The sequence below is a fragment of the Cryptotermes secundus genome, unplaced genomic scaffold, assembly GCF_002891405.2.
Source record: "Cryptotermes secundus unplaced genomic scaffold, Csec_1.0 scaffold699, whole genome shotgun sequence".
Lineage (NCBI taxonomy): Eukaryota > Metazoa > Arthropoda > Insecta > Blattodea > Kalotermitidae > Cryptotermes > Cryptotermes secundus.
The window spans coordinates 336580-352815 of record NW_019738883.1 but is presented as its reverse complement, the minus strand read 5'-3'; the positions used below and the strand labels follow the sequence as shown (position 1 = coordinate 352815).

The window sequence follows — 16236 nt, the reverse complement described above, 5'->3', positions numbered from 1 at the left end:
TGTAGATGAATTAGCCCGGTAATGTAATGTAATGTAATTTAATCCAAAATTGTGTCTAGACTGAAACATAGATGTCTCCACAAACAGAGTTCAAGATAATTTGATATTAATATTGAGTATATTTACTTTTTTCTCCGATGCTGTTTTTTCTCAAATTATCCAGTGTTGGGGAGGGGGACATGCTTGGCTCCCCACTTGCTGATGTAGCACTACTGTACGTAAGACACGTAAGAATACCCGTAAAGCCCAAAGCAAGTTCTAGGGGAAATTAGCAAACGTAAAGGTTATAATCCGAGATTTGGGGTTGTGACACCGTGTAGTCTGATGGATATTTACCAGCGTTTCAGAGGAATGTCCTACCTCAGTCTTCAGGGTAATGATCTACAAGACTGCAATATGTCACAGCCCAGTTTACAGTTTATAAAATAATGACAATTTGTGGGGGAGAACAAGACAGAGACTTGAATAATTATAATCATTAATAAAATCTATCCTGTAACAGGCCGTTAAGGCCCATAGGGTTTTGGAACGTCAAGGCGGTCAAGGCTACCACATTTTCTAGAAAGTCGGCTCAGAGACGGCGGTGAGATTATCAGGTTCCTGGTACTCATTTTTGTTAGAGGCTGAGTCGACCTTAGGACCATAGTGTGGCTGGATGAATTCGGTCATCGGAAAACGAGCCTGCAACTATTCTACTTGTACCGTTCATACCACTGTGCATGGTTGTGCATACGCTATCGCTCCCATCGTTCCTACCGCTTGCCCAATAAGCAGAACAGAAAGAGCAGTGCATGTTATTCATGCAATTCTTAGCAGATGTCGCGCAAATACTAATCCGTGCAGATTTGTGTCTAAAGCAGAAATCGTGTAAGGATATTCGAATGATGCTTGTTTATGCGCCGTGCGAAAGTAAAGGATTCATTGAGCGGTATCGACGTATTACAGAAACATCTGTGCCGTTGTTTTGCGTTATTATAGAATTGTTTTAATAAGATCAGTAGTAATTATGTACATATGAGTAAATTCTAGCCATTCGATTGTCTCAAAGGCATTGCTTGAAAATACGTTTGTTGTTTTTAAATTTGGGTGATGTCAGTAGCTGTATCTGTATGTATATTTCGAATTGAGTTAAATTGTGTATATAGTGTAGACGCTGAAAAACAAACAGGTGAGGCTGCAGCTTATTTTATTTTGTGTGTATTTAATTTTATTATTTTTGGTTGTGGTGAATTGTCATAAGGCATTTATTTTCAGTGCCGTGTGGAGCCATGGCAGCTGAAAGTGACAAGTTCCATTTCTCAAGGGGTCGACGTGAAATGCGTGACATTACAATTGAGACATACTCAAGTGACACAGGAGAAACAAGACCCCTAGGACTAATCCCTGGTTCAGAAAGCACGGAATCGGCAGCTTTGCCTCTTGCTTCTGTTGAAGGTAAGGTTGGCTCCTACATTCTGTAATTTAATAAAGTTTTTTTTTTTTGTAGAATACCAATATACTTGGAAGTTGAATAGGTTAGGTAACAAATTAAATAAAATAATATGTTTCCATTCTTTTGACAGGTTTGTAAGAGGTTAAATACACACATGGTGATTTCCTAGACATAAATTTTGTTGTATCCAGTGGGACTTTCAGAGTGAAGAAAAGGATGAGCCACCATACACATTCTTCCACAATCCCGACTGTTCAACGAGTTTCATTGTCTTCTCCGTCCAACCATGCACAGGGCTACCAGATTTCCCCTCACATGAAATTCTGTTTTGAACATGGAACATTCCAAGCCCTGATCATACTGTTTTGATTGCTGTCACATTGTTACAGTGTATGTATTTGAGAGATATCCTTGAAATTGTTCCATTTTGAATTACTTGAGGGCATTATGAAAAATGTAACAGTGCTAAAAGAAGCTGTAACTCGTGCCTTATTCTTCTTATGGAGCACCTTTCAACAAAATGTAAAATAAAATTTTGAGATTCTAGTAGATTTTAATATGATTGAATCCAAATATCAGGAGTTCCAGCATCAAAATTAGTGTTACTTCTCATAATTTTTAATAAAATATAACTTCTAATGCATAATTTTGACAGCATGTTTGAAAATATTAATATGGCCCATATTGCAAGATTACATTTGCTCTAAATGGTTGGAAGTATGTTAAATATTTATTTACTTAACAGAGCGAATGTCACTTTCCTATTTTACCATCCGTGCAACAATACTTTAATATTTATTTATTTATATAGCACATACTACATGTTTCAACCTCAAATGGGTCGTCTTCAGGTGCTGCAAGTTTCTCACATAACATTACCAAACTGCAACGCTAACATTCCAATTTTATAAAGGGTTAGTATAAGTTAGTTTCTCATCGACATTAATCCATATACTTATGCAGATTAAAGTAGATGAGAACACAAGATTGTGCTTATTGGACATTGAAAACATGTATACAAATATCCCTATAACAGATGTTAAAAATACAATAGACAAAGTACTGAACAGGAATGATGTCAAAGAAATAGTAAAAGAAGGAATATTGAATCTCTTGAATGTTATATTATAGCAGAATTACATAAGGATTAATGAACAGTATTACGTACAGAATGAGGGTTTAGCAATGGGGGCCCCAACATTGGCTTTATTAGCAGAAGTATATGTGCAACACTTAGAACACACATTAATCGCTGATATTTTGAACAAACATAAAATTATGGACTATTATAGACATATCGATGACATTCTAACAGTATATGACGAACAGAAAAGAAACATTACCAATACATATTACATACAACGTAAGAGTGAAGCCTAGCTTGTGAACTAGCGGCCTCCGTAGTCTAGAGGTAACGTTCCCACCTCATGACTCGTAGTACGCGGGTTCAAATACCCAGCGGAAGTCGTCGAATTTTTAAGGGCAGAAAAATTCAGGGAACAAGTCCTCCGGGAGGGACTTCAAGCCGTGGGTCCTGTGTCGTAGCTTTACGGCACGTAAAAGAACTTCATATCTTAAAAGGAGGTGACTGAGCCAAATTACGGATGTTTCCCACCCAACAGCAGTCTTCAATACCTCTGGTAGATGGGGGAAGCATTATAGATACCTCTCAGCTAGTAGAGCCGGTCTCGCTGGCTGGGCGGGACTGATGGTAAGCACCAGTACCGGTAGGATATAGATACTGGTAGAATATCGTAGAGGGAAGCACAGTGGACCAATACAGGTCTCAGTGAATGGGGAAACCCACCCTCTCCAATAACTAACTAACTAACTAACTTGTGAATTATACGCTGTGATAATGTGAAATATAACCAGATGTCACCATTGTAGTTAGACAATTATAATGGAACTGGTGACTGTAAAGCAAGCTGAGAATTATGCTGTACACAGAAGCAATGGTGACTGCTGTCACCTCATATTTTCATTTGGTTATCCTTTACCCAACAAATGTTATGGTACTGGAAGTCGTATGGCTTATTTCAGGAGTAATTTGTTCTTCACTTCAAAAAACACAAGTTATAACAAAGTCATATGGTAGCTTAGAATATGAATTTAGTCCCATCCGGTTTCCATTAGTCATGAGAATAAGATGCTTTTTATCTAGCACTATCATGACTGGCATGAAACATCCAGCACCACACAGACTTCCTCATTCTGTCATCAAAAACAGGGTTTTAAGACAAAATACTTCATACTTTTACTGGCCAATCTGTGGAGATATCAAGTTTTATTAAAGTAAAAAATTCAGCTTCTACAGTAGCATAGTTGGCCCAGGCACTATGCTGCAAGCCAGAAGGTCGCAGGTTTGATTCCTGATGAGGTCAGTGGATTTTTCAGTTCACCTAAGCCTTCTAACTGCATTGTGGCCCTGTGGTTGGCTCAGCCTGTAACAGAAATGAGTACCAGGAATCTTCCTGGGGATAAAGGGTGGCTGTCGTGTAAGGCTGACAACCTCACCACCATCTGTGAGCCGATTGTCTAGAAAATGTGGGAGCCTCAACGTCTCATCACAGGGATAAGTTCACCTTTTACCCAGACATTTAGCAAAAATTTTTGATGTGGAATGGAATACCTGCATATTTCCACTTTCCTGAATGTGCCATGCCATAGGTCACCAATTTCCCATCACAACGGCCCAGATTCAATCCCAGGTCAGGTCATGGGATTTGTGGTGGACAAAGTGGCATTGGGGCAGGTTTTCTCCAAGTACTTCCCTTTCCTCTGCCAATTCTCATTCCACCAAATGCTTCACGATCATCATCATCTATCATCAGGAGCTGGTACAATAAGGTAATTAGTGACTGATGCACCAAGTGGACACAGTCTCACCCACTTTCCTGATTTTGTACAAACAGAACTATGCTCTTACTTTCCTCACCACTCTCTAAGTTAGAATGCATCATCCATTATTGTTTATATAAATATTGTCTTTTACTGTTGCAGCAGATCCCAAATCACGGTGGTCATGTGAGCCTGATTGCATGGATCCTGGTTTCAAAACCAGAGAGCAGATGAATTTTGTTTCAGGAAATCCCTTTGTTGAAGTTACAAAGGGCATTCTGCATTTATACAAAGAAAAGTAAGTGGCATGCAGTAAGAAGACATGGAAGTAACTTTAATTTACAAGGTGAACATATATTTGCAAATAAGTTGAATATCCTTTTGTAATGGCATAGAAGAAAGGGGCACGCAGTAGCATAGTTGGTTGAGGCACTATGCTACAAGCCAGAAGGTCACGGGCTCGAGTCCCGATAAGGTGGATTTTTTCAATCGACCTAATCCTTCCAGCCACACTATGGCTCTTGGGTCGACTCAGCCTCTAACAGAAATGAGTACCAGGCAGCTGGCTCATAAGGCTGACATCCTCACCACCATCTGTGAGCTGGTTGCCTAGAGAAAATGTGGAAGCTTCGACGTCTCACAACCCTGTGTGCCTTCATGGCCTGTTACAGGGGTAGCTTTACCTTTTTTTTTTAATGGCATAGAAGAAGATAGTTTGAACCCACTTGATTACTGCCAAATAAAATAAATCTGTGATATACAGAAATTATCCAAAATGTCCCTCAGAAATTACATGTATGTTATAATCTTTACATAAACTTNGCTACTGCACTTCTCTGGGTTTAGGCAGGAACACTATAGGGTAAGTAGACAATGTGAGGTCCTATTAGACGAGATTCTAGGAAAGGAATGCAGTTAACAACCTGCCGCGTCCTCTTGCACTATTCACGCAGTCTCACCCCACACCTTTGTTTTCGCATAAAACCCACGCTCCTCTTGCAGCCCGCGGTCGTATTCTTCCAGGACAGTCACATCAGCAAGTAGAGAAAGTGAGGGTGGGCAGACACATTGAACTTTCCCACGATATCAGAGAAATTCAGGAATGAAAATGACGTTACATACAAGGTTGATGCATTTGTGCATGTCGTACTAAGCAAGGTATAAAAACAGTTGCTTTATGAGGAATTAGTTCATACCATTGAATATTTGACGCAATAGACAAGGTGTCGCAGAAACCGATGTTGCTATAACCAAGTTTTACTGTGTGTATATATATATATATATATCACATAAAGAACACCATATACTTCCTTGCTGATTTAATCAGTTGCCCATGTATTTCCTGACACAACATGTGTCCATCTAGAGATACAATTTCAAAATTAATGAACAAAGTTCGAGCCAGCAGTAATTTAATTGACAAAGCCATTAAAAATAAATCATGTTTTAACTGAGGAAAAAATTGATGACATCGGTCATCGATTAGAGAATTTTTCTCATAAATCTTTGCAGCAATTAACACAACAAAGTGGTGTTTCTGTAAGCAGTGCATGGACAGCAACTAAACTGTAGCATATTCATCGTTTCAAAATTACTGTTCCTAAAATTAAACCTGTGGATTATGAAAAAAAGAGTGAGGTTTTTGTAATTGGTTTATCAATAATGTGCATGATGGACTTATTGATCCTAAGCTGTTTTTTTTTACAGATGAAGCTAATTTTAATCTCTTGGGATATGTTAACTCACAAAACAACAGGTATTGTAGTAGTGAAAATCCTCATGCCCTAATTCAACTTCTGGTTTACTACCAAAAGATAGGAGTATGGTGTGCGATTAGTGCAAAGCATGTCATTGGACCGATATTTTATGAAGGAATTCTTGATGCCCAACAATATATTAATGAAGTACTCAATCCATTTTTCGTTAATTTTGCACCTGCAGAAGAAAGATTCGGTTATTTTATGCAAGACACCATGACTCCATGCACAGCTAACAAAACTATCAAAGTATTACATGGTGTGTTTTGAGAATTAATGGGGAGGATAGAATTATTAGCAAGGGTTTGTTGGCCCCCAAGATCCCCACATCTGAACTCCTGTGGTTTTTATTTGTGGGGAAAACTCAAATGTGTTGCATATGCCAACAGTCCACATGACCTAGAGGCTCTAAAACAGAATATTCCTGAAGGAGATGACAGCATTCAGCAATATGAATTGCAGTAAGTTTCCTGAAATCTGTTTAAAAGAATTCAGACATGTTTCACAGCAGAGGGCAGACATTTTCTGTGTAGTTTGATTGTGGACTACAGGCCACAGAGTTTTTTTTTTTTCTGTGATGGTGAGTACAATATTAACTACTATATTTAATTAATAATTAACAAAATAAGTAAACAATGTTTGCTAGCACTTTGGCTACGTGATGGCATTTTTCTTGGCAAGTGGTGCATCTCTTTTGCAGGAAGTTGCTGACAGTAAAATCAGTGTTTAATCAGCCTTTGCTTTGAACACAGTGTACTTTTTTTTAAATTTGCTAGTGGGTGGTGGAGTCCAGCTGGGTCCACTTGGCACGGCGGCCACTGATTGGCCTATTGTACCTACCCCAGGTGATTATGATGATGGAGAATTTGGTTGAATGAAAATTGACAAGGGAAACGGAAGTACTTGGAGATAACCTGCCCCAGCGCCACTTTCTCCACCACAGATCTCACTTGACCAGACCCGGGATTGAACCTATGCCGCCGTGTTGGGAAGCCAGTGACTAACTGCATGAGCTATGGTGCGACCTAACACGGTGTACTTAGTAAAAGGGTAATTTGTGGACACACTCTGAAAGTGAAATTAAGCCTTTACTTCATTATGTTTCAGTGAGCTAACACCAATGGACAGAGCAGCCCAGAGAAGCCAGACAGTGTGTATCTTAGCAGTTCCAGCAACTATGACTTGTCACGATCTTCTTACGTTCACTGCTGCATGCCACGGAGATATTCAGCACCTTCGTATCATCAGAGATGGATCTCCAAACCGTTACATGGCTTTGTTGACATTCCGAAGTCAGGTATGCTGTAAATGTTTACAGACTTTAACTCATACTGTTCTGCTTTATAATTCATGTTTTTGAAATTTTTTCAGGGAGCAGCACAAATACCTAAATTAGTTGTACGAAGGGGTACCCAAAAGAAACCGAACTTATTTTTTTTTAACTTATTTATTCAAATTTTAAGCACAAACCTTCAGTCCCCTTCAAAGTACTCTCCACTTACACTAATACACTTGTCTAGTCTTTTATTCCATTTTTCAAAACATTGTCTAAATTCATCTTTTGAGATGGTTGACAGCGCCTCCGTCATTTTTTCCTTCACCTCAGCAACATCAGCAAAATGCTTTCCTTTCATGTCTCTTTTCATTCGAGGAAACAAAAAAAAGTTTTGATCATTTCGGGACTCTTCTTTCAAAGCACAGCATGCTTCCACACAACCTTGTTTTTGTTCAGCAGTCAGGAGTCATGGCACAAATTTTGCAGCCACCCTTTTCATTCCCAAATCTTCTGTCAAAATTCGCAGAACTGAGCTCCAAGTCACTCCCGACAGCTCCACAATTTCTTTAATGGTCCGTCGTCGATCTTCCTTGATGATTTCACGAATTTTTTCAACATTTTCATGTGTTCGGGCCGTGGAAGGACGACCAGAACGAGGTTTGTCATCAATTGACATTTCACCATTTTTGAAACTGGAAAACCACTCAGACACTTGAGTTTTCCCCATAGCATCGTCCTTGTACGCCGTTTTTAACATTTCAAGAGATTCTGTTCCACTTTTTCCGAGCAAAAAGCAGAATTTCACCACCGCACGCTGTTCATGAAAATCAGCCAATGCAAAAACGATGATCACACAAAACAATTGTCACTATAAACTCTGCCGAAACTAGTCCTTACCTTCTGAAGCAACGGTAGTCGGCTTATCGACTCAGGAATGTTAGCTCTATGCGCTCATAGCAGCAAAACGCGGTACTACAAAAGCTCTGCCCACAAAGAAATTAGTTCGGTTTCTTTTGGGTACCCCATCGTACGCTAGCTACCAAATTACTGGACACAGTGAGAGGCCAGAAAACTGTCTCATGAATGTGCATTAACATTTTCCAATTAGTTTTACCCTTTTGGGCTTTTAAGTAGGATTCCAGAGTCATGAAGTATGTCACTTAAAGTTCACAAGGGATTAACGAGTAGGGCATGTCCAGCCATCACTTAGGTTCTTGATGCTCCAGGCCAGAGTTTGCCAAACTCATGGTCTCTGAAAAATTTTCAAGTTGTCGGCCTCCATCTTCAAGGTCTCTTCTTTATGCACATATAAACATTTGCTTTTCATGGCAAAAGTCATGGGTGTGTAACTGTTGACTACATTTTGCTCTCATTATATTATTCTTATAATATTTTGTTTAATATTCAGGTGCCAGAAAATCTGGGCAGCATGTGGTCTAAAAACGTCTGGGAACCCATAGGCAATTTTTTTTTTGGGGGGGGGGGAATTCTGATGGCTCAGTAATTTTGAAAAAATGCTTGTATACCATTTTGGCCAATCAGAGATATCACTTTGATAACATATTCTCGGACCATTAGCCATGTGGAATTGCAACTGAACGGGACATGTCAACTTCAGGTCTATGCTCGTGATGTTAATTTGTGGGCAAAAAACATGAATACCACAAAGAAATGTATGTGTGCTGTGTTAGGTGCTAGTAAGGAATTTTGTCCAGAATGAGTTAAATATATGTTGATGTATCACCAGATGGCAGGATAAAATTGTAATATGAAGATGGCTGGAAAATCCTAAGATGTGGCAAAGTTCAGATATTTAGGAATGACAGAAATCAAAATTTTATTGATGTGTAAATTAGGAAATTGTTAAATTTGCCAAATACTTTCTTCCATCTTCCACTCAGTACCAGACATTTTCCTTGCTATATGATATCTGAAAGTATAAAGCTTACAATATACATAGGTACAGTTTTACATGATCTTTTGTACAGGTGTGAAATGTCATTACTCACATTATAGGAAGAACATAGACTAAGGGTATATGAGAACAAAATGTTGAGAACATTTGGACCTAAGAGGTGGGAAGTGACAGGAGGCTAGAGAAAACTGCAGAACAATTTACAATTTGTACTTGATATTTATTAAGATGATCAAATCATGTAGAATAAAGTGGGTGGAGAATTCAGTATCCATGGAAAAAATGAGGAATGCATACAGAATTTTGGATAGAAAACCAAAAGAAAATAAAACATTTGGAAGTCTAGATGTAGATGGTCAGATGGTATTAAAATAGATCTTAAAAGAAACAGTATGGGGGTCCAGTCAAAATTATACCAGTCCACAAAGACTGGTTTAATTTGGCCCATGGTAGGACCCAGTGATGGGCTCTTTTGAACACAGTAAAGGGCCTCTGCACAGTTTTAAGGCGTCAGGTAAGATGGTCCATCTGTGGTAGAATTTTCGTCCCTGTACCATCTTAGGCTTGGCTTGAAGTAAATCTGTCAGTGACTGATTTTTCTGTGCGTGTACAGGCATGTCTGCGAGCAAGTTGGAGCATGTGTGAGGCCTACAGTTTTAGCGTCAGTTTTAACTAATCGTTCCAACTGTGCACTTCGATATGTCAGACTTAAGAATCGTACCCTGAGCATTTTTGAGCGAATTCATTCAGATGTATCGTAGTAATCTGTGTTTGTGGAAGATCTACTCTGATAAAAACAAAAAAAAATCTTGCTTATGAACAGTTAAGAGTTAAGTTATCGGAAATTGATCCCGAAGCAACAAGAAGCAGTGATAACAAATTAATTCATTACAAAGTTGTTTTCGGAAAGAACTCAAGAAAGTCAAGGATTCTCAGAAGTCTGGCAATGGAACAGATGGTAATTTTGTGCCAAGTTTATGGTACTACGATGACCTTTCTTTTAACGGATCAAGAACTTCCCAGACAGAGTGTCAGCAACTTGGATTGCATTGCACTATCGTTCTTTCTGATATGTGGCGCTACCAAATGAAGAAGGTGTAAATAAATCCCATTGTCCACTCTTAAATAATTGTACCAATCACCCGATTCTAGAGTTAAGTCTTTCAGTAAATTTATATGCGAGAGATTATTTTAAGTAACCAAGCCTTTGCCCATTTTGACGTAGTCCTTTTCTTTTTAGTTTTTGATCTCAAAGCTAACGCTAGAGCTGTGTAAATTGAAAGTTCCTCCAACATGTTGCTCCGTGCACGATCCATGAAAACTGAGTGCAAGATTTAGAACAAAATGGAATGTTTGTGCCCTCTTCAGCATTTCGTCTTACGTCTGAGAACTGCGCAGGCAAAATGAACGCTAAGATTGACCATCTGTGGGGCCCTTAATGAACCTTTTGGTGCCATATAAGGCAAAAATGTTCTTTCCGAGCTATGTGACTATCTATTACTCCCTGAAGAAGGACTTTGCTTCATGGAGTTGGTTATTGAAAGTCATGGAAAACAAGTTTTTCATTTCTGAGAACATTCATTGGACATAGAGTCTAAACACTTAATCTTAAATGAACTAAATATCTTTCTGTATGTTATTAAATTTTCATGGCTACTACAATTCTGTAATTCTCTTTAATTCTGTATTCCCAGTATGATTGAAATCTCCGTAAAATATAACTACATTTGAAGGTCACTAATATGTCTTTGTTTCAGTTTGCAATCAGTAACAGTAGCTTGATATGACAAAATTTTATTAGGATACTAAGGCAGTCCATATAAATATGACCCAGTGTTGGTTGCACAGATGAGGCCATATTTCTGAAGAAGTTAAAACTAGATAGTTCTTCTAAATACTATATAAATTTTACAGAATTGTTATACAAGCCCTGACAGATTTGAGATAAAGTTGCTGTATGCATATTAAGTGTTATAAAAATTAAAGTAGTGGAATTGTAGAATTTTATCATTTTTCTGCAGTTTGTCTGTCATTAATTTGTATAACATAATCACATGGAAAAAATAGTCATTTACTGGCTCTTCAGTGTTTGTAGTTTATCCAGACTTTTAAGCAGCATACTGTTGTACCATATTGACGCCAGCATATTTTTCATTTATATTTCTGTACAGTGTTGCATCATATATATGTTTGATCTTCCTGGCAAACCATCCATACTTGCCCCACATGCTGTAAACATTGGATGAATAGAAGGTTGGATACTTCCCTACAGGCCAGTTAACAGTATCTGAGATGTCTGTACAAAACATAGGATGTAATGAAACAAATTTTTGATTCACTTTTCCACACCCACATGAATTATATCAGGATATGTACAGTCATGAATCAACCCAACAGAGGGTCACCCTGGAATAAAAAATGTTCTTGAATTCAGTCTGTGTGTTTTGTTGGGATTGAGACTTTTTGTCTAATCTTTGCAGAATATTTTCGTATTCTATTATGCTTACTATTTTTTTGTAGCAATCAGCATCTGAATTCTATTCCTCCTTCAACGGTGTTCCTTATAATTCACTCGAACCAGATTGCTGTTGCCATCTAGTATTTGTGTCACGTGTGGAACTTCTTCGTGAAGGAGAAGGAGGATCAGTTGCCCCTCTGGCTCATACAGAACTTCCTACATGTCCTGTGTGTTTGGAACGCATGGATGAATCTGTGGATGGAATTTTGACTATCCTGTGTAATCACTCATTTCACAGCAGCTGTCTAGCAAAATGGGGAGATACAAGGTAACAATTTAATAATATGTATTTGAATAACACTTCCTAATTTATTGAACAGGAAGTATTTTTAGGGGAGTGTTTAACCTACTAGTAAATGGCAGTAGAAACTGCTGATTGGCTTGAAATATCCTGCTATGGGGGAGTTGTTATTGTTAAAAACAACTGGAAGTCAGCAGTGCAAGCCAGGGTGGTAAATATGGAGGGTCCGAGGTAAGTTTGATGTTGTTTTCCGGACAAATTCCTCCATTTTTTAAGCATGTGGGGTGGTGGCATTGGCATAGTGTAGTTAGTTAGTTAGTTAGTTAGTTATTGGAGAGGGTGGGTTTCCCCATGCACTGAGACCAGTATTGGTCTATTGTGCTTCCCTCTATGATATTCTACCAGTCTCTATACCCTACCGATATTGGTGCGTGCCACCATTCCCGACCGAGCCAGCGAGTTCGGCCTCTACTGGCTTGGCAGTATCTATAATGCTTCCCCCATCTATCAGAGGCGTTAGAGACTACTGTTGGGCGGGAAATGTCCTTGAATTTAGCTCAGTGACCTCCTTTGGAGAGATGAGGTTCTTTTACGTGCCGTAAAGCTACGACACGGGACCCACGGCTTAAAGTCCCTCCCGGAGGACTTGTTCCCTGAATTTTTCCGCCCTTAAAAATTCCACGACCTCCGCTGGGTTTGAACCTGCATACCACGAGTTATGAGGTGGGAACGTTACCTCTAGATTACGGAGGCCGCTTTGGCATAGTGTAAATAAACAAGATTCAAGGGAACTGAGCATTCCAGCCACAAAACTACAACAAATGTCTGCAGTAAAGCTAGAAATTTAGTATGCAAGGATGGTAACATCAGCACCCCAAGAAGTTGCATCATTTTCTGTATGTTTGACTCAACATGGAACTTCTTCAGTAGCGGTGAATCAGTGTTCTTCCTGTAATATTCATTGTATTTGGGAGCAGTTATTTTCAATAAACACTTATGAACTTGACATCAGTTCTTTTATGTATAGTTTACTGCTGCTTCACTGAACACCACCACCGTTTTCTTGCACCTGTCTTGTCGCTGCCAGCACAAGACTCTCCTTGATTTTCATTGCATTGTTTCATGCCACTTCTAAGTTCAGAGTTATCTCTCAGGCTGACTTAACCTACTGATTCCACACAGTGTAGTCATTCTGGAAAATTCAGGCTGGCAACACAGGCTTCATTTTCAAGAACAGTCTAGAAACAATTTGGGGTGGTGGCAAGCAGAGAAGCATCCAGAGGGAAGTATGTGATCACCCTCCCCCCACTGATGCAGCATGTTACTGGACAAAGTAATGCTTGGCCTCCATACTGAATACAGTGATCCACATTTCAACCATGATGATGACTGTGAGAATGAAAGTGTAATTCATTGCATCGTGCACATATACATTGCATGACACATTTCGCATGGCACACTCAAATGATAATTTTTCAAATTACAGTGAAACTGCAGTGTGGCATATAATGAGGACTTAATTATAGTAACAAAAACATTGTAGTTATCAATTTCTTAATAGTACATTGTTGTAGGTTGGCGAAAACTGCACAATGAGGAGCTTCATAACTTGTACTCTTCTCCAAATATAATTAGAATGATCAAGAAAAGGAGGATGAGGTGGGCAGGGCATGTAGCGCAAATGCGGGAGACCAGGATTGCGTATAGGACATTGGTGGGAAAGCCAGAAGGAAAGAGACCACTGGGAAGACCAAAGCGTAGGTGGGTGGACAACGTTAAAATGGATCTTAGAGAGATACAATGGGATGATATGGATTGGATTGATCTGACTCAGGATAGGGACCAGTGGAGGGCTCTTGTGAACACGGTGATGAACCTTCGGGTTCCATGAAATACTGGGAAACATTGTCTCCACTACATTCCTCATTCATTTGTGTCATGGCAAAGTTTCAGATCTTCTGGTTCATATCTCATATATGGGCAGCTTGTGATACAAATTGCATCGTCATATTGCTGTCAAAAAAAAACAAAAACGATTTTCTTAAATACTTGCAAGTGTTCTGACATGGGGGTTTCGTTTAAAAAAAGACAGCTGTGAGATAATTGCTTATAAATGAGATCATGGAAAATTATCTGTAACTTCTTTGTATGTTAGGTATAATTATATTTACAAAGCTCTTGCTGGAAACTTTCATCATCATTTTTCTCCAATGCAGAAGATTAAAGTTCACTAGCAAATCAAGACTGTTGCCTTGACAAAGAGAAAGGTTCTGTAACTTCACTATGAAGTATTCCACATCACATATCGATTTACATACAGGAACACATATCTTTGCATCTGGTACAAACTTTTTCAGTTAATTTTAATTTCAGTGTTTTCAACTTTATCAATATGCATAATGGTTAACCCTTTCACAACTGAGTAAATAAAGCCTAGTGTAACCCCCTGTGCTGAATTAATTTTTTAATGCTCGTTTATGAAAATGAAGAGTAATCAAGCAGAAATGTGAATAGCACATGCATACAAAATCTTATCATACGTGATGAAGGTTGTTTTGGTTGAGCTAGATGTATTTACTAGCCCTCAGGTGGCCGTGGTCAGGTGATGTGGAGTAGGATGGTCCTGCTGCTAGATGAAGTAGTTTCTAAATTCCTTTAGAGGTGGTTTACAAACATAGCAAAAGGTCTGCCTTATAATTCATTATGTTCGCAGTAGACGGAAGCATATGCGTGGAAAGTTTGAATGCATTCAGAAAGTTAGTTTTAATGATACGTGTTTATAAAGATCACACCCATAAGAACTCGGACACAGCAAAGATGTCATGTTGATCCATGCCCTTTGTATCTTGGGCTCAGCAGCATAAAGGTTAAGAATATGTACCCTCCTAAAATCCAGAAATGTCCTCATGGATACTGTGTACTTCATTTTTCATTGATGATGATATCTGTTTTAGTTGTCCTGTATGCCGTTATGTCCAAACCCCAGAGCTGGTTGCGGATAACCGCTGTTTTGAATGTCATTCTGCTGAATCACTGTGGATTTGTCTCATATGTGGACATGTTGGCTGCGGTCGTTACGTACATGGCCATGCATATCAGTAAGTACTCCAGTTTATAATAATCTGTAGGTATTGGTATCCATATAGTTAAGGTTTTGCTAGTGTGATAATAAAGTGTGGCAAATGTATAGAATATTCTTTATGATTTTCATGCTTACATTTTATATAAATATTGCTATAGCGTACTCCCCGATGTAGCCTGGATTCTCAGTCAGTAAAGGGACTTGCTAAATGCTTGGTATTGATTGTTGGCAAGAGTAGCAAAGGTAATGTGCTAGACTTGTATTCAAGAGGTGCTAAGTTCAAAGGTTGGCCAGGACACTGGCTATTATGGCCAAGTTTTTGGTGGTTTTCCTCAGTCTGTTTAGGCAAATGCTGGGATGGTACTTCAGTTAGCTGTAACAGCTTCCATCAAAATTCTTTCCAATTCATCTCTTGCACTACCATTCAGTGTTATATAGGCTAATCTCTAACCCTTTTACGCGGTCATTTAAATTCCGCTGCCGTGTCTCTCCGGCGGTAATATATTCAGCCGTCCATTTAAATTTTGCTCGAAAATGATTTATTCATCATTGTTCTTAAATTATATGAGATAGGAACATGAAACTTTCACTAAAATTATCTTAAAAGGTGGTTTTATAACCTTGCCTTATAATATGAGCGCCCGGTATCTCGGCAATGGAAGCAGTTGGTTTAGAATTTGAGCAGTGTATCGTACGCCTTGAAGCATGAAACTTTCACTAAAATGATCTTAAAAGATGGTTTTATAACCTTGCCTTATAATATGAGCGCCTGGTATCTTGGCAAAGGAAGCAGGTGGGTCAGAATTTGAGCGGAGTGTGGTACACATTGAAGCNGACCACAGAATTCATGAAGTTATTCTAAGAACTGGCTGGTATGTAGTGAATGAAAGCAGAGCTTAGCTGGCTCAAAAAAATATTTATGGTCATCCCTCGAAACGACCACCAAGGTCAGTACGATAAAATGGAGTCAACTGGAGCGATAATACATGAAGGAATGAGTTCTTTTCCCTCCCCCACACACACCCGTATCGTCACAGGGGGTGACCACAGTGTTCTGCCTTAATTTGTGGCGTTTTTCTAAGAACTGGCTGCCATGTACTGTGCGAAATCAATCGATCTTGCAAGAATAAAATTTGGACATCCCTCTTCTAAGAATTCCAATTGAGTGTGTTAG

At 38.9% G+C, this 16236-nt stretch overlaps 1 protein-coding gene across 2 annotated transcripts in view; it reads left to right on the top strand.

Annotated features, from left to right (window-relative positions):
* The first annotated feature begins 664 nt into the window (after window positions 1–664).
* Window positions 665–16236, top strand: part of LOC111871244 (BRCA1-associated protein) — a 34249-nt gene continuing 18677 nt past the window's right edge. The window contains exons 1-6 of one of the 2 annotated variants that reach the window (XM_023864207.2): window positions 665–1168; window positions 1255–1434; window positions 4439–4571; window positions 7138–7327; window positions 11742–12007; window positions 14935–15078. In XM_023864207.2, coding sequence (XP_023719975.1) covers window positions 1090–1168; window positions 1255–1434; window positions 4439–4571; window positions 7138–7327; window positions 11742–12007; window positions 14935–15078 — 992 coding nt within the window. In that variant the 5' untranslated portion in view covers window positions 665–1089. Of the gene's footprint in view, window positions 1169–1254; window positions 1435–4435; window positions 4572–7137; window positions 7328–11741; window positions 12008–14934; window positions 15079–16236 lie in introns of both variants that reach the window. The other variant, XM_023864206.2, reaches the window with a different exon arrangement.